General features: G+C 38.3%; 1 protein-coding gene across 1 annotated transcript; it reads right to left on the bottom strand.

Annotated features, from left to right (window-relative positions):
* Window positions 1–6,065: 6,065 nt before the first annotated feature.
* On the bottom strand, window positions 6,066–9,530 carry LOC125245872 (gastrula zinc finger protein XlCGF8.2DB-like). Its single transcript, XM_048156682.1, has 3 exons — window positions 9,149–9,530; window positions 8,279–8,428; window positions 6,066–7,475 (listed from the first exon to the last, which is right to left on the bottom strand). Exons 2-3 carry the CDS (start codon window positions 8,361–8,363, stop codon window positions 6,628–6,630), a joined length of 933 nt encoding a protein of 310 aa, XP_048012639.1. The 5' UTR covers window positions 8,364–8,428; window positions 9,149–9,530; the 3' UTR covers window positions 6,066–6,627.
* Between the last annotated feature and the right edge of the window lie 8,860 nt (window positions 9,531–18,390).

Genomic DNA, 18,390 nt, shown 5'->3' with positions numbered 1-18,390 from the left:
TCTAGGGCACCTTTAAAGTATACAATTTAGATTTGGAAAATAATATAAACACAGTTTAAATTCATGGGCAAAAACAAAATATCTATTATCAACCTCTTCACAAATATTTTTTAGCATATTGCCAAGGTAGTTGAGCCCCATCGGCACCCTGGTGAACCACACTTCGGTGCTCTTGAGTTTGCACAGAGGGATGCGTCTCGGATGCAAATAGAATGCTCCGGCATTTTCTACCCAGTTGTCACAACTCTCATGGAAAGGTGCCAGCTTGTTGTTTTCTCTCCTTGCAGCTCCTGTCCCCTTATCATCAAATTGCACAACCTTTGACAGTCAGTTGAAAGTTTTCTCGTCCCAGATTAAATTATTAAAGTGTTAAATTGTTTAAATCTAAGTAAAATTGAGAGAATGGAGAGACCAACAAATGCTCTGTTCCGGGTCATCTGGGACCTGGGCTGAAGGCTGCTCTGGCTCAGGTGAGAATTTTTTCTGTGGACACACCTACATGTTTGAAGACAATGTTTCTTTCTTTCTTTTCTTTTTTTTTTTTTTTTGAGTAAATCTGAAAGTATTTAATAACAAGAGATAGAAGGTACTTACTGTTATCATGGAGCCGATAATCTTCTGTATCTTAGTCCTACTGGAAATGGGTGCTTCCTGTAGGTAAGAGATGGGTGATCCAGGAAGGGACTGTGCTATAGGATTTTGTTGACCTCTGGTGGAGACTTTATGCTGAGACCCAGGAGCTTCCTGTGGGGAACACGGTGGAACAGGTGCTGTCTGCTGTCTGTGGGGGCCCAGAATGCACAGACACATCTTTTGGGATTATGGAAGGAATGGGTGCTCCCTGGGTGACAGGCATTCTCCCTCAGATGCTCAGCAAGTCTCCATTTTCCTTTTAATATTTTCTGGGCAATGCTGCTGACCCAGTGGGCACTGCTGCTGACTGGAGATCTGACAAGCACTGCTGCTTCTTGTGGGGTCCTGAGATGCGCAGGCACTCTCATTGGGGTACTCTTGAGTAAAGGTGCATCCAGTGGGGACTTGGTAGGCATAGATGCTACCTGTATGAAAGAGGCTTTAGGCTTTCGCTGCAGCAGCTCCTTCCTCAGCAGCTGAGGGATCTTCAGATTTCTCCTCTCTGGGATCTTGTCAGGGACACCCTGAACACCCTGTGTGCAAAAGACAGGTGCTCCCTTTAGAGAAGAGGCTTGAGGCTTCTGCTGCAGCAGCTCCCATCTCAGCAGCTCAGGGATCTTTAGTTTTTCCTTTTTGGAATCTTGTTAGGCAGGAGTGCTTCCTGAAGATAAAAAGCTTGAGGCTTCTGCTGCAGCAGCTCCCATCTCAGCAGCTCAAGGATCTTTAGTTTTTCCCTTTTTACAATCTTGTTAGGCAGGGGTGCTACCGGAAGACAAGAAGGTTGTGGCTTTTGCTCCAGCAGCTCCTGTCTCAGCGGCTCAGGAATCTTCTTTTTTTCCCTTTTTGAAATCTGTTCAAGCAAGGGTGCTCCCTGAAGTAAAGAAGCTTGAGGCTGCAGCAGCTCCTGCCTCAGTGGTCCAGGGATCTTAGATTTTTGCTTACTGGAAGCTAGTCTGGTGTGGGTGCTCCATGTGGAAAACATGTGAGCACCTTTTGAGGCAGGCATAGGTGCTCCCTGTGCAAAAGAGGCATTTTGTAGAAGCTTAATCACATGTTCAAGGATCCTTATTTTCGTCTTTGTGGGGTCCCAGCAGGCACAGATGGTTCCTTTGGGAACCCAGCAGACACAGGTGGTTCGTGGGGCTTTTTCTGCCTGTTTTTTTCGCTGCTCCTTGGTCTTCAGTGATGCATCTGGGAAGCCTGAGTGCATGGCCTTCTTAGATGCATCACTGAAGACCAGGGATGAGGTGAGTTTCCTCATATCAGAACTGACAGGCACAGGTTCTTCCTGTTGGGACCTGTTGGGCACTGGTGCTACTTCTGTGGACTCGTAAGGCACGGTGTTCTCTGTGTCTTCTTCTGCCTCCACCGCTTTTTGGTCTTCAGTGTTGCATCTGAGAATCCTGAGTATGGGGTCTTCTCAGATGCATCACTGGACACAGGAGATTCTCTGACCCACCACCACCCCGCATCAAGGGTCATGATGAGCTCATCTGATAGTTCAGGAGATGAGGACTGCTCTGCACTTTCAGGAAAATAAGCAGGCATGGTTGACATAGTTGTTCTCCATAATATTGTCATAATTAGAGGGGAGCAACCCCCGACCTACAAATACAAGACCCAGGGGAAGACCCCATCCACCCTGCAGATTCCAGGATGAAAGGGTAGTACGAGATATTAACCACCACCACAACCACCCACAAAATAAACAAAATGAATAAACACAAATCACAACAATTTATTAGGTCTTCTTTATTTTCTTACAAATAAAAAAGCAGCTGTTAGATTTTAATATTCTTCCAATACTTCCTACAATTCACCTATAACCATACTCACCTCTAGCTTTTGTTTCAGGATCTTGATTTACAGATCTGCCTTTTGATCTGGTGGTCCAAGTATATAATTTCTTTGTTGTTGTTTTCTCTTTTTTCTTTTTATAAGATGAAGTCTACAGAATTAAACTCTGGCATTTACTGAACATCACTAAACTGTGTTCATCTGTGCAGCAGAATTTGATGGACTCTCCTCCTGGTGTTCTTCCACACTCTCGGGGGGAAATCAGAATCTGTTGGGGCCAACGAAAAACCCAACTTAAAGTGAAATAAATGGAAATATAAAAAAAGATAACATATATAGGTAGGCCTCTCACTTTTTATGAAGGCACTTGTATCCTGGGGAGTGACTGGCTCTAATGAACTCCCTTCAGGATTTCCCTCAGCCACTAGCCTTCCAGTATTCAGGCTCAGGGCCATCTCCTCTGCATTTGTGAGTGGTGGCGGTGCAGATCCTCCCCCATTTAGCAAGCCTCTGTCTTCTTTCTGTTGGCTGAGTAGAAATCAAATGAGAATGGACATTGTGTGAAAACAGCATTAGACCTATGTCGAAAATGCTGCTGCTCTGCAAGACACTAGATGCTATTTAGTTATTTAATATGTCAAAAGTTTGTAAAGTCAGGTAACCTACACCCATGATATACCCAAGCCTTAGCTGATTGAATTATGTTTTTATATTTCATTTTTAGCTGCTGCCATGTTCCTTTTATGCCTGCCTTGCACCTACATGAAAATGAAAATTAGGTTCAATAATGTACTGTTCTTCCAGTTTCACTGCTGATGTTATAACGGCTGTGTTGGGAAGGTTACTCTAAAAAGTTATTAATTACTAGCTACAAATGAAATCTTCAACAGTGTAATTAGATTAATGTAATAATAACTCTTTCTAAAAAGTATTGTATTACTTATAACTACTTTTTAAATCCCATATCAACCTCAACCATACACAACAAGGACAGACACAAAACTACACTTTTAATTCTTTCAAATAAACAATATACAATTGCAGGAATTATTCTTGAACTGACCCAAGTGTAGAGGGATGAGTATATTAAAATATACCTTTTACCGTTAAAAAAAAATGATGCTAAATCCACTAATGTTTTAAACTTAATTGTTCTATAGTCTATGCAGTATTTAATGCAATTACATAAGAATTAAGAGTAATGCCTTTATTTTTCAAGTAAAAAACAATTAAATTACAGAAATTAGATTACTTAGTAATTAATTACACCCAACATTATATAACAGTAATTAAAATTGAAACTTACGCATTGATTAATCAGTTTGATCATCGGTAATGCATATTCATCCAAAGATGAGAAAAAGGTACTCTTCAGGTTAGTCTGAGAGATCCGGTAAAACTCAGCACATACCTTTAAAAAAAAAAAACATAGTTAACAGTAAGAACTGTGTACACAATGTAAAAAAAAAAAAAGAACCTTAATTCATTTTTAAAATCTCACCTGAACTTCCAAAAACAATGCTGGCCATTGTTTTAGGACATCAGCCACAAGAGGTTCTTTGTCGACTATATCCTTTCTTCTCATTGGGAATATCAGTTCCATTTTTGAGTCAACAAATGCCATGTTGAGATGTTTCTTCTTCAATTCCTCCTGCAGTGCATCTCTTGCTTTTTGTAGAGAATAGCCTGTCTGCCCAGAAGTTTATTTCGCATCTCTTTGCTTTCTTAAAGATTCTAGAATCCTTGTTTGCGCCTTTCTGGTTTACAGCGACTTCAGAGCAACCTACTGATCGCAGTTTCTGGCTGTAGTTGCCAACCTTATTATTTGATGCTCATAGTCCAGCTGTGATAACCTGTTCCTGAGCCCAGATCCTTGAGACATGGATGCTTCTCAATTAAGGCAGCAGACACGGATTCCAACTCTTGATTGTTTGGATAAGCTTTGAATCTAAAAATTGCTTGAGCTATGGCATCCAAGATGTCCATTTTCATTTCTCTAGGTATTAGGTAATAACAGGAGTTCAGTACATGGAAATGACATACAGTGAGTCTCAAACACCATTGTTTCCTCCTTCTTATATAAATCTAATTTGTTTAAAAGACCTCAGAAGAACAGGCGAATCTCAACATAACACCGAATGTTACATAACAGTCGGGATCATTAATATGTACGAGCCCAATATTTGCATATGCCAGCCCATGTTCAAGACATTAGACAAGCCGCAACGACTTTGGCAAGCCACAACTCGACATCATATGAGAACTTGGGAATCGGGAAAGTAGAGGGCCACAGAGAATTTTCACACTGTCTGATAGTCAAGGAAGGGGAACTCTGGTTTGAGCTGTTGGATGGGTGTTACTGGCAGTGTCTAAAGAAGAAATGGAGATCTCTGATTCAGATACTTTTTAAATCTCATATCAACCTCAACCATACACAACAAGGATAGACACAAAACTACACTTTTAATTCTTTCAAATAAACAATATACAATTGCATGAATTATTCTTGAACTGACTGTGTGGAGGGATAAGGGTATATTAAAATATACCTTTTACCATTTCAAAAAATTGATGCTAAATCCACTAATGTTTTAAACTTAATTGTTCTATAGTCTAGGCAGTATTTAATGCAATTATACCATAAGTAACTTTAATTTAATTACATAAGAATTAAGAATAATCAGTTTATTTTTCAAGTGGAAAAACAATTAAATTACAGAAATTAGATTACTTAGTAATTAATTACACCCAACACTATATAACAGTAATTAAAATTGAAACTTACGCATTGATTCAATCAGCTCTTTTCTCCCAAGCGAACTCTCTCTCCTTCACAGCTAAAGCTGTGTTGCTTTTTTTCTATATATGTGCTCGTACTCACCATATGCTTGCAGAATGCTTCCTACAGTGATTTGAAGTGAATGGCACGAAGGGCATTTGCTTGTTTCGGCTAGTTGGCTTAATCTTAAATTGTGAATATTTTTTTCGGTCAAGAATCAATTTAAATTGCTAAGAAATTGAATGAATCAAAATTATTCAATATTTTAAAACGTATAAACATTAAATTATATCCTCAAATTATGGAGGACAGTGCGGAGTCATTTGTACACTCACAGCTCTCCCTTTACTGCCTTACACTGAACTGCGCTCTCGGTTTTGTCCGTAGCTCTCATTAAGACTCACCAAAGTTATGACACCCTGCTCTGGAACAGGATTAGCACTGCTTTTGCACTGTTAAGCCTGCACTGTGGTGCCAAACACGTGCAGTGTGAACAATTCAGTATTAGAAAATGAAGACAGATGCTTTGCAAACAACAGCCAATGTGTATCCTGCCTCATATTCACATGCTTTGGACAGTGCATTGCATAAACAGACGTTTCAGCATGTGATGGAAAATGCATCAAGAAACTGTTCACTGTGTCATTCTTACATTTATAGTCTAAGAAGTTTAATCAGAAAAAAACTTTATATGAGGATTCACAATGCTTTTATATAAAGATGTTTCATCATAGCAACCAAAGTGTCTCAGCTGGAAAAATGCTGCGCCTCCAAAGCGTTTTCAAATGCCACCAGCAAGCCGTTTTCAGAAGAGCTGAGCCATTCAAAACTCTTTCCACAAAAAGAACAGAAATAGTCAAGTTGTCATATCACCTTTATTTACATAGCGCTTTATACAATAGATTATTTGAAGGCAGCTTTACAGTGATAAAAAGACAATCGTAAACATTCAGTTGAAATCAGTTGTATTTATTTAGCTCCGTTCAATAACCAAGTGAAGTTCATCAATTATGGAATGAGTTCAATTAATCTATAAAGCAGCTCTGGAGAAAACAGTAATCTTATCATCCAGCTCAGTAGGTTCACTAGTGTCAGTGCAGTCTGTCAATAATATTTGCTGAATATTAAGTACTAAGCAAGCCAGAGGCGACAGTGGCAAGGAACTCAAACTCCATCAGTGACAGAAATGGAGCAAAAATCCTTGGGAGAATCCAGGCTCAGTCGGGGGGCCAGTCCTCCTCTGGCCAGGGTCTCACATATGCATGACTTTTCCTATGTGTCTGTAAGTATGATATAAATATATATTTTCTTTTACACTTATTACAATTAAATCGCCTTCATAGAGAGTGAATGTGCAGTGCTGTGTTTCTCAAAAGCATTGTAAGCAGTTCTCTCTTGAGTGAATTCTCATGTGGTGATTAAGAATTACTGTAAATCTGAAACTCTTTCCACACTGACCACATGAATGGCTTCTCTCCAGTGTGAATCCTCATGTGGTTATTTAGGGTTCCTTTATGGGTAAAACTCTTTCCACATTGAGAGCATTGGAAAGGTTTTTCTCCGGTGTGAATTCTCATGTGGGAATTAAGGGTTCCTTTATGTGCAAAACTCTTTCTACATTGAGGGCATGTGAAAGGCTTCTCTCCAGTGTGAATCCTCATGTGATTTTTAAGGCTTCCTTTTTGAGTGAAACTCTTTTCACATTGTTGGCAGTTGAAAGTGCTCTCTCCAGTGTGAATTTTCATGTGAGTATTAAGGTTTTTTTTATGTGTGAAACTCAGTCCACACTGAGCACATATAAACGGCTTCTCTCCAGTGTGAATTCTCATGTGGGCATTAAGAATTTCTTTTCGGGAGAAGTTCTTGCCACACAGTTTGCAAGTGAAAGCGGTCTCTCCAGTGTGAATCCGCATGTGGGTATTAAGGTTTTTTTTATGTGTGAACCTCTGTCCACACTGACGGCATGTGTAAGGCTTCTCTCCAGTGTGAATTCTCATGTGGACCGTAAGGTTTTGTTTTTGAGTAAAACTTTTTCCACACTGTTGGCAGGTGAAAGGCTTTTCCCCAGTGTGAACTCTCATGTGGACTTCAAGGTTTTGTTTATGAGTGAAACTGTTTCCACACTGATGGCAGGTGAAGTAACAGTTAGTTTTGGTCTTTTTAGTCTCTCTGGGTATTTTTCCAGTCATGAAATCATGATGTTTCTCATAGTGATCTTTCTCTATTTCTTCTAGTTCTTCACTCTCCTCTTTCAGCGGCATCAGGTCTAAAGCGAAAAGAGACAAATACAAGTTAACACCAGTTTATATTCACAAGGCAAGACACTTCAAAACCAACCTTAAAGCATCTAAACATCATGTATGCTAGATCCTATATGCACTAAGTGAAAAAGTTGTTTCAGAATCTGTAATCTCAGAAACTCTTCTCAATATTGTTAACCATTCACTTTCTTTAGGACACACCTAAAAACCTGCAGTCCAAGAAAGCTAGCAAATATCAAAACCCTTATCAGTTGACCCAGGATAATTGGTTTATTATAGACCAATTGCAATGTTCAGTTTTGCAAAGAAATGGAATTTCCGTTAGTATTTAAACCCTATCGTAGCACAGAAACTGTCCTGATTAAAGTTACACCTTTCTTCTAGTGCTATTAGATCTTTCGACAACACAGACCACAACATTCTCTTGGCCAGCATGAGAACCAACTGCTCTCGCATTTTAAGAGCTAATAAAATATTTATACTCAGATCAATATTTCATGTATAATTATTTACTTAAGTGGCAAGATGTCACACCCACAGCCCATTAGATGAACGCCTGATGCATATGAAACACAAAATTGGAAACACCTCAGGAGTTTCCAAGTCGTCACCTGATGCATTTTATTGGATTTCCAGGAGACTAAGAGGTATTTCATCTTTTCTAAACGCTGGATTTTCAAAAGTATGTGAAGTATGTAAATTTAACCACTTTAAATTAGGACACTCATTTGATAATATCATTCATTTCTGTAGAGGTGGACATTTTAATAAAGGATCAAATGACTGAGTTTTGAGAATGAAAACCAACCTGTTTGTTCCTTGGTATCTTCTTGTTTCACTCTGAATGTTTCTTCAATCTTCATGTCTTCACTCTCCTCTTTAATAAACACCATCTTTATTACTTTATGTCACATGGATCTCTGTTGCTTCACTGGGAGTTTTTCTGTGTGTTTGGACACTGTCATGTTTAAGATGAAAATAATTAACAGAAAGAAAATGAATCCAAACTAAATATCTGGGTGCGTCTCAATCAGCTCCCTAGTTCAGTAGTCAGTGCACTGGTAAGAGAGTCAGTCAGAGTGAGCGTTAATGGCCTTAACCTGATTAACCAAAAAAAAAAAAAAAACACTTAACTAGCTGTACAAATTATTAAAAGGACATAAATTATACATACTTCATATTTAATTATGAGTTTATAGTTATTTAATGAATTGTAGACATTTAATAGATTCTACTTTCATAAAAATATTTGCAGTTGGTTTGTAAAAGTTTTCAAAGCACGTTTGTGTTTCTGTTTACACTGTTTTGACCATGATGTGTCGTCAACGTGCGGTGAATCGAGCTATTCGAATCACTGAATCATTTTGTGAAGCATTTGATTCAATTGACTCGGAGTATCAAAAACCTCATTTTCTATCATCATAACATTTCTTCGGTGAACGAATTCGTGTTTACGATGAACTGATTCACGATATACGAAGCGAAATGATAAGCACATTTTGCAGTTACTCGTGTGTGGATGCACTTTACTCACAAAAATAACGTTTATTAATGTTAGATAAAGCGATACAGTTGTCCATTCAATGATACATAATTCATTTTAGATCGCCTCTAAAAACTATAACTGACTGAACTATATGTTTTGATTTAAACACTTTAAATGTGTAAAATCACAAACCTTCTTCAGCCTAATCAAACAGACGCGGGGTAGCCTTATGATGTCACATCGCCAGACCAAAATAGAAGTCCCGTTCACACACAATCTCAAACGGGTACAGAAATTTACATACAAAAACACACACAAATAGCAAAAATAAATAAAATTATATCTAAAATCTTAGAGAAATGCATATTAAAATGCAATGATGAGCTGAAATATCTTTCAATGAAAGAGTTTGTGGCACATCTTAAATGTGAGATTCTGTGTAAAACATAGACCATTTATACCAGGAGTTGGTAACTTTATTTTCAGTAACAAGACATTTTAAATTGATGTTTTGATGCATTTTTCCATTTGCAAAAACTAATTATTATACAATAAACAAGGCTGTCAATAAAAACAAACCTTTATTAGGGCAACAGACAAATATGCAACAATATGTAAAATTGCAATATGTTTTATTAATTGTGCAAAATTAATTGTGACTGTGTGTTTATCCTCCTTGATTTATTTTTCCCTGGCTTTGTAAATAAGTCATATAAAAGCAATTGATGACCAGGATGAGGAGCAGCAGAACTGGGGCACGTTCAAGCTCAAACCGGTGCGCAACATTTTGCTACGGGTTGAACGACATGTTTCCTGGAAATGGTGTGCAACGGGTTTGAGATACGTTTTCTCTTGTTTGGTAGGTGTGTCAAAAATATCAGCCCAATCAGCAGCAACATGTATATAAACCACGCAGTATTAAAGAGACAGCTCGTACAATGGTTATGAATTTAACATAAAAGTACTGTACATATTTATATATTTTGGAGTGACATTTTCATAAACTTTTCAATTGTCCTCTGATTATATAATGGTAAATATTACAATATCATTGCACAATAACAGTGATCAGCAATAATGATAAGCCTAAAACTCACAATATAAATAATAAGGTCATATAGATCATATCACAGTCTCAGAGGTAAGAAGTGGATTATCCTTCATCTGATGCAAGGGAAATGTTGGATCACAATAATTAGGAACCACAGTTTCCATAAATCCCTTCACTCGATTGTGATGTTCTCTTTTATTCGGGACAGCAAGGGCTGTGACCGTCACGTTGAGCATATTTTGCATAATGGTATTGCACAAAATACACTCTCACAGCCACTGCAGCAACCTCTCTCCTCTCACTCCACACATCAAAAGAGCTGTTTCCAGATTATTTTCTAAATGTAAAGGCAGTTGTTTACGTCTAAAGACAGCTTGCAGTGCAGTTGTAACCAATAGTGTGTTATAAATGATCCACATGACACAGGTTACCATTAATGCTTGTATTTAAGTACAAAACAGAACAGAATAGCACAGCATATATTAAAGGATTAGTCCACTTTTAAATAAACTTTTCTTGATAATTTACTCACCCCCATGTCATCCAAGATGTCCATGTCTTTCTTTCATCAGTTGAAAAGAAATTAAGGTTTTTTCAGGAAAACATTCCAGGATTTTTCTCCATATAGTGGATTTCAACGGCTACCAACAGGTTGTTTCAGTTACAGTTTCAGTGCAGCTTCAAAGGGCTTTAAACGATACCAGATGAGGAATAAGGGTCTTATCTAGCGAAAGGATCGGTCATTTTCGAAAAAAATACAACCGTTTATGTTTTATAAACACAAAATATCGCCTTGAACGTACTTCCCGTTTCCGCATTCTTCAAAACGCTTATGCTGAATGTTCTACGCCTTCCCTATTCTACTTACGTAACGAACGCTGCGCCAGTTTCATTTTTTCACGATATTTTGGAATCCACTATATGGAGAAAAATCCTGGAATGTTTTCCTCAAAAACCTTAATTTCGTTTCGACTGACAAAATAAAGACATAAACAACTTGGATGACATGGGGGTGAGTAAATTATCAGGAAAAGTTTATTTAAAAGTGGACTAATCCTTTAACCTCCATCGTTCTCCCCATGTATGCAAGGCTTGGGGAAACCACAAACATGGGTCTTGAAGTAACATACACCCAGTTCTCATTTTAACCACATTTAAACTGTAAAAAGTGAAACCGTGAAAAGGACAGAAACTGATTGGCCAGAGGCCTGCCCTGTGGCTGACTACTTCCTTTGACCTTTCAGACCAAGAAAAAACTGAGAACTTCCTTCTTCTGGCTCCCTGATGTCACCATTTGTGATGCAAATGTTGGCAGTATAGTACAAGTGCTGACCTCTGGAGTAAGTTCTGGCTTGACTTCAAGGGCCTTGTAGAAAAGTGACCACCATCATGGTCACAGTACAGTGCCTACAAGTAGACTGGCCTGTTCCTGAACACCCTTGAGTCATGGACTGATCTGGGATAACCCATAAATATGTCCAGGTATTTACCTTGGTGGTCACAGAGTGCTTGTAGCTGGATGGACTAAAATAACTTTGTTTAATTAGCACATAGAATCAGCAGATGGAGGCTTGATTCTAATGTCACAGCCATCAATGCTACCAGCAACTGAACTGAAGACAGGACAGTGCCAGCCAGGTTTGCAAAGCCTGTGCTGATTTCCTCAAGCTCTTCTGAAGATGGGAAGTGGATTACTTTACATTTGATACAGAGGATCATTTTTGAGACAATCATGTGGACTGCTGAATGGGGCATATCAAATGCTCTGCAAACAACCCGGTAAGAAGTGGCACTTGCCAGCCAGAATATGAAGACCAGAATTTCAACCATCGTGACGATCCTCATGGAGGGTGTTAATGAGGTAGGTCATTGTTTGTCTGTTAAGCAGGTCACTTCTCCCATCCAGGTACAAGACAGTATGGAGCTTAAGTGCCAGACTGAAAGAATAAAAAGTAAAATGTGTTATATTGTGTAAAATGGTAAGTAATTATATTTATGTCAACATAACAGGATGCATTAATCAAAGATAATGTTAAAAATGTTGTGTGTCAGCAAAAGACCCAAAAGCAAAGGAGCGATTTTATTCAGAGTGCAGTTCAAAGTCCAACAAAAACTGACTGCCAGGCGTCATCACACTGGGAGGAAACAGGAAAACATAAAGGGAATTCACTCGCTGATGGTAGCTTGCGGAGCACCGGAGCTTGGTGGCCGATCTGGACGTGCCTCAGGCTGTAGATGGAGAAGCACAAAGCCTGGCAGATGGAAGGGACCAGGCTAGCAGACAGAGGGCTCAGATAGACGGACCACGAGACATATGCTGTTCTCAGCTCCAGTTTCGCAATTTAGCGACCTTTAGTGGTGACGTCTATATTTAAGCAGAGCATGTGCTATTCAGCCATTTTGTGTAAGATGTTTGAGAGTGCACACAGATGATACCAATCTCCATCCACACTTCATTTACTCTTGGAAAAGGCATTGTCTGTAAGTGTTTTTTAAATGAATGTTTTTTTGGTGTTTTGTTAGATCATGGTGTTGTATTTGGAGATGTTAGATGAGTGTACATGTGTATATACAAGACTATAAAGTACTCCTTAGCTTGTTGGATTCATGTTGTAATCTGGTGTTCATTGTCAAGAATCTTTCATTGATGTATTTTGAAGCTTGTGTGAACATTTGCATACTAAGGAGAATAGCCAAGACAATCAACGAAGGCACACAACAGGTGCGGACGCGAACAAGCGCGGGCGCCGACAGAAATGACAAACAGCTGAAACAAATAAGCAATGAAGGCAGGGGAAAAGGGAAAAAACAAGAGGAAAATCAAACCCGGCTCATGATAAAAAAGTGTTCGAATTAAAAGTTACAAAAGTTACATATTGACAAAATAGTGTAAGACTTGATTTTCCTCCTAAGACAAAAGCTGAGATCAAGCACTCTGCAATAAAGCAATAAAACTCATCTGGAGAAAGATCTCAAAGAAATAGGTAGGACACCGCCTTGCCCAAACTTCTCATCTCACTCATCCCTCTTCTTTGAGCAATTGATGTTATGTATTTATTATTTCTGAATTGGCTTCTAATTGTCTAACTATGTAATTGGCATGATACATTTTTACCTGACAAATGTTGTATTTGATTTACTCTGGATTCTTCCGAAATCATTATGACCAGTAGATTATTGGAGTCCGCAAATCTGTGTCAGGATCAAACTGTAGGCTCAATGGAAGAAGCATGTTGCACATCAGGTGGACCGGGTGCGTTCACACTTGTCATGTTTGGTTCGATTAAAATGAACCCTGGTGCGATTGCTCTGTTAGTGTGGTTCATTTGAACATATGTGAGCGCTGCCATTCGAACCCTGGTGCGCACCAAACAAGCGGACCGAGACCGCTGAAAAGATGGGTCTCTGTCCGCTTCCAAACGAACTCTGATGCGGTTCGAATGATATATGAACGCAACACGGACCAAAGACATGTAAACGAACCAAAAACAGGAAGACGAGACCCTAAAATGACAGAATCCTCACGCATGTCGGTTTTTCTTGTCATAGTGGCGAGTTTGCCCATCACAGGCATCAGATGCGTGTCTCCACGCAGCAGATCGTTTGTGTGTGTGATGTATGGATTCCTGCCACTGTTTTGACTACTTTACACACTTTATAAGCTCTCCACGAGTTCCCAGCTGGCCAAAATACCATCACATGCAGACTACACACACACTAGTGCATTTACCTCAGCACACAACATGTGTTTTGGATGTTCGGTAAGTTCCGTCTCAAAATAGGCAATACGTCATAAAATCCAACCAATCACGTTGTGAATGTATCCCTATGCCTTTAGGTTTGGAATCTTTTGCTTCGGTGATAAAATTGCCAATCTGAACACTAATCGGACCAGGACTAAATGTTTTTTTTTTCTTTCTTTTTTGGTCCAGACCAAATGAACCAAACAAACTGAACTACAAGTGTGAACGCACCCTTAGCAAGTTGCAGTACCGTGACTAAGAATACTGCGTTTTTGTATGAACAAGCATGGGTCGGTTCGACTCAAATGCATTAGTAAACTCTGCAACCTCTGACTAAGTATCAGAAACCGATTAATTTGTGTCATGACAAGTACGTAATCAGGCAGTGTAACTTCCTGTGCAATATTGGTCCATAAATGAACGAATAAGTGAAAGTACGGGATACCCAGAATAAACAAATATCTAAATTATTACATGACCAATGATTAATTCCTAATTAGAAACACGATCTAAGAGTAATAATCATTTGAAACTGGAGGCAGATTAATCGCACAGCTAAAGTAAAATTGAAACTAAGTTCTAAAAATTAAAGTGAACTTCACAGGGGTGCTGAAAAGACATACACGCATTATACCTTCGCCCAGGCCGACGGAATCCGTTTTTGGGCCGACGGGGGGTTGTTTACAATAGCAACATCCAGCTGTAAATAAAAAAGGAAAAAAAGAAGATTAGTTCTCCCAATTCTTATGAGAAACAATGGTAACTGAATTAGTAAAATTGTATGTTAGAGGAGTTGGAAGTACATTATCTTCAGTTATTTAGTTTCGCAGTTATCCAAATAAATTCACTCATTTTTGTTCACTCTCTGCTGATATAATGCACTCAACTGCCATGCACTATATAGGGATTAGTGAATAAGTGGGTGGTTTTGGATGCAGCTTTCATACAGGTTTTCAACAGAATCTATTATATGTGGATCCATGAATATGCATATTAGTGCTCGCCTCCACTCAATCACACCAGCTCAGAATAGCTGATCCACTCACTCAACTTTACTATAGTAAATGCTATGCAATGGCAAGAGGAAATACTGGTTTATTCCACTACAAGTCGATGTATCAGAATGGTAATGCGTTTTATGTATTGCTCTCTATGCCGGACACATTGTGGTAATTGATATGTTTAGCCTTTTGCTTGACTACATTATCAAACAGCTAATAAAGTGTTGCTAATGTTACACAAACCATGTTCCCATTTGCCATCCTAGTCAGACAGCTGCCTTCTAAAACCCAACATTCATAGAAATGCTTTGAGCCCCATAGAAAGTCAGTGAAGAAAGGCAAATAGTTAATCATAACACTGTAATATACATCATATACATAATTCAACCCCCTATATTGCTAAATGTACCCAGATTTACATAACTGAAGATAAATTTTAGAATTTATTGACAAATTCAGGATCATTTGTGTTACATGGAAAGAAAGCTGACAAATCAGCTAAGGGGTAATCAGGGGTAAGTTTGCCCCCTACCTGGGGTAAGAAGCCCCCCGGTTAAACATTTACAGAATGTATATTTTACTTTTAATATCATTTTTATTAATATTTATATCTTTATAAAAAGTGTTGTTAATGTAAAATACTAAATCAACTATTCTATTTAAAATTGAATTGTGACAATTAGTTAATTATTAATAATTGAATAACCGATGACAAACAAAGCAGAATCCAAATTAAAAGGATTCATCTGAAAGATAAAAATTATTCTGTGACATATATAGGCATAGTTGAAGATATGTCATGATAGCAACATTATGAATGCAAATTTAATGATCTTCATCTAACTATATATATATATATATATATATATATATATATATATATATATATAAAGATGCAAAATCTTATGTTGGTAACATTGTTTTTCGTTAAATCCCAAGAATAATAGAGCTATTCGAGAAATTGCTACTGTACCTTATGTTTTTGTGTCATTGGATTTATTTGCGGGAGAAAAGTGTGGTTATTACCACAGAAAATAGAAATAAGATTACTAAGGTTAAAAAATGTATTAACGAAAATATTCAATGTTGAAAATCTCTTTCACTCTTGTAAGGCCCGCCCAATCGGCCCAACGGCAGTTTCCCACAGGAGGGGGAAGGTTTCTTGCGCGTTTGGTCTTTTCAGTGTGGCAAAGTAGTTTAATTCCAATTAAGCATTTATCTGACTTTAGGTTAGAATGCCAATTGATTATTGACAATTTATCTAGACATTTGATTATTCTATTTAACTCTTTACTCTTATTGTAGTCATTCATTCGGTTCTCAGAGTCCCACAGGGTCCTCGCACCAGCTGTTATGCGGGCCCACGATCACAAACTCGCCAGTCTGATCAATAACCAGAGGTTATGGCTAAAGCAATTTAACAATGCTGCCCATGCTTGCTATTGTTAAAAGCCAATTACAATCGCCTATATAACAATTTAGTTAAAGCTCCGATAATAATAAGGGGTTATGACCAGTACTATGAGGTAATGTTGCCCCTCGATAGTAATTTATCTGGCCCAATATAGTTAATAATATAACTATATAACAGAGGCAATGGCCAGAGGTTATGACCAGTACACCTTTGTCTAGCCCCATATAGTGAATGTGATTGCATAACAACTTAGTTAAAGTCAAGCAGTTAGTCAGAAACTTAATATCTCGCCAGATGTGCCCCATGCTCCATACAATCCGAGATCTAGTATGTACTTAACCCTGGTTGTAGATTTGTGGTGACAACGGATACATCGTAATCTACTAGAGTCAATAATTTCAGAGTAAGTCAGAATAAAGCCAAATGTAACAATTTATTAGTCAGGTAAGTGTATCATGCCAATTACATAATCAATTCAAAGATGATCAATACAAAACATCAAATGCTCAGAAATAGAGTAAGATGCATACCTGACATTTAGTAAATTGTGTCCTGGAGACTCAGCAAAATGGGCTGATCTGATTACCGAGCCTCCTGCAACATCTCTTTAAATACTCAGACCAAGACTGAAACTTCTTATGAGTTCACAATGGAAATTTGCATTAATCAGGGTCCTAGACTGAGTAGGACACCTTTTAGGGACAGAAGTCCATTTGCATTAAAGACCCTATGAAGGTGGACACACCCATTACAGAGAGCAAAATATCTCTAAAACCTTTAAACCTTTATTACCTTCTGGTTTACTTCTGTGGGAATGAAACCTTTGTACCAGTCGCACATTTCAAATGATACCCAACATGTATAGTGTTGTATGATAACTGTTCACATTAAACCATATATAGATTTTGGGTGAATTTCAGGTCATCTCCGCATGTAGGTAGAAGAGGGGGTGAAGGAAGGGAAATGTAGATTAAGGCAATGCTGAGGTGTGATCGACTCAGCGTGATTGCATTTCGAATGGGGATGCTAATTTAGAGAGAGTTCAAATGTTAATTTCCTTTGTTTTCTCAAAGAGTAGCCCTTTCTTGGTCCAGACAGTCCAGCATTAGTCTTACACTCTTGTGGGAAAACGTACTCTTTGGTTTTACTGACTAAACAGTTCTTTTACTTAATTAATTTACTTATATTGTTAACCAGGCCCGGTACTAGGCTTGCTGGACTGGGGGGGCAATCACAAATTTTGGTAGGGCAGCATTTTCTAGGCTAATATTCATAGCTAACTTTTTGTTTTTTTGATTCATCAAGAATCGTCTTGTGGCTAACAAATTATAGGCTATAGCCTTATTTGTACTGGCTATGTAGGCCATGTGAATTATTTATGGACATAATAAGGGGCGGAGCCAGACATTGTAAACATTCGGGGCTTAACCGAAATCTATATTTGTCCAATGACATTTTAATTTACTGACATGAAAGGAGCGTTTTTTGTAGTATTCTTGGTTAAAGTTCACAAAATGTACATTATATATCATCATCTAGGGGGGTCCGGGGGCATGCCCCCCCGGTAAGAAATTTTTGTGTATTTTAAGGTTAAATGCATCAGTCTGGTGCACTTTGGAAGCTCAAAACTGAGAGCTTCAACCCATGTACAGAGTGCAAATGGAACAAAGAAACAGCATTGACTTGTACCTGGTCATGAAAGAGGGCTCAAACATCTTTTTAGTTGTGATATAGAGTCTCAGTCTACATTGTATTTTCGGATGCACACTTCTCTTTAAAACACGCAGCACAGAAACCTCAAACCTGAAAGATTCAGGGCTTTTGGAAAAACATTTGGGGTTCCAGCCCCTTAGCCCACCCCTAGCGCCGCCCCTGGATATAATGTTCAAACTATTCATTGTTAACGAAATTACTGAGGAAATGTTCGCTGACAGCTATCTCAGCATGCAGAAAATATGTTCGGCTGATGCAGATGTGATCCTCATTGTGATATTTTTTTTAGGCTACTTGCTTGAAGATTAGGTGTACACTTGTTTTCGACGTGTTTTCTGATTAATGTTCGTTACTTCCCAGTTTGCATGTTTTTGGATTTTAAGTCCATTTTTGTGAGATTAAATATCATTATAAGCATAATATTCACTTTTTTTTCTGTGATTTAAAGTGGCCGATCCTTATTCAATAGATAAGACGTTTTTAATGTTTATGTAGGCTTATTCATTTTTGGG

The sequence above is a fragment of the Megalobrama amblycephala genome, linkage group LG14, assembly GCF_018812025.1.
Source record: "Megalobrama amblycephala isolate DHTTF-2021 linkage group LG14, ASM1881202v1, whole genome shotgun sequence".
NCBI lineage: Eukaryota > Metazoa > Chordata > Actinopteri > Cypriniformes > Xenocyprididae > Megalobrama > Megalobrama amblycephala.
This window is presented reverse-complemented; position numbering and strand designations above follow the sequence as displayed.

What these genes read in the sequence shown, in the direction of transcription:
- LOC125245872 (XM_048156682.1), bottom strand. Translation starts at nt 8,363, where the DNA reads ATGGTGTTTATTAAAGAGGAGAGTGAAGACATGAAGATTGAAGAAACA. An exon ending in AGATACCAAGGAACAAACAG is followed by an intron (nt 7,476 to 8,278) that starts GTTGGTTTTCAT and finishes TTTTCGCTTTAG; the next exon opens with ACCTGATGCCGCTGAAAGAG.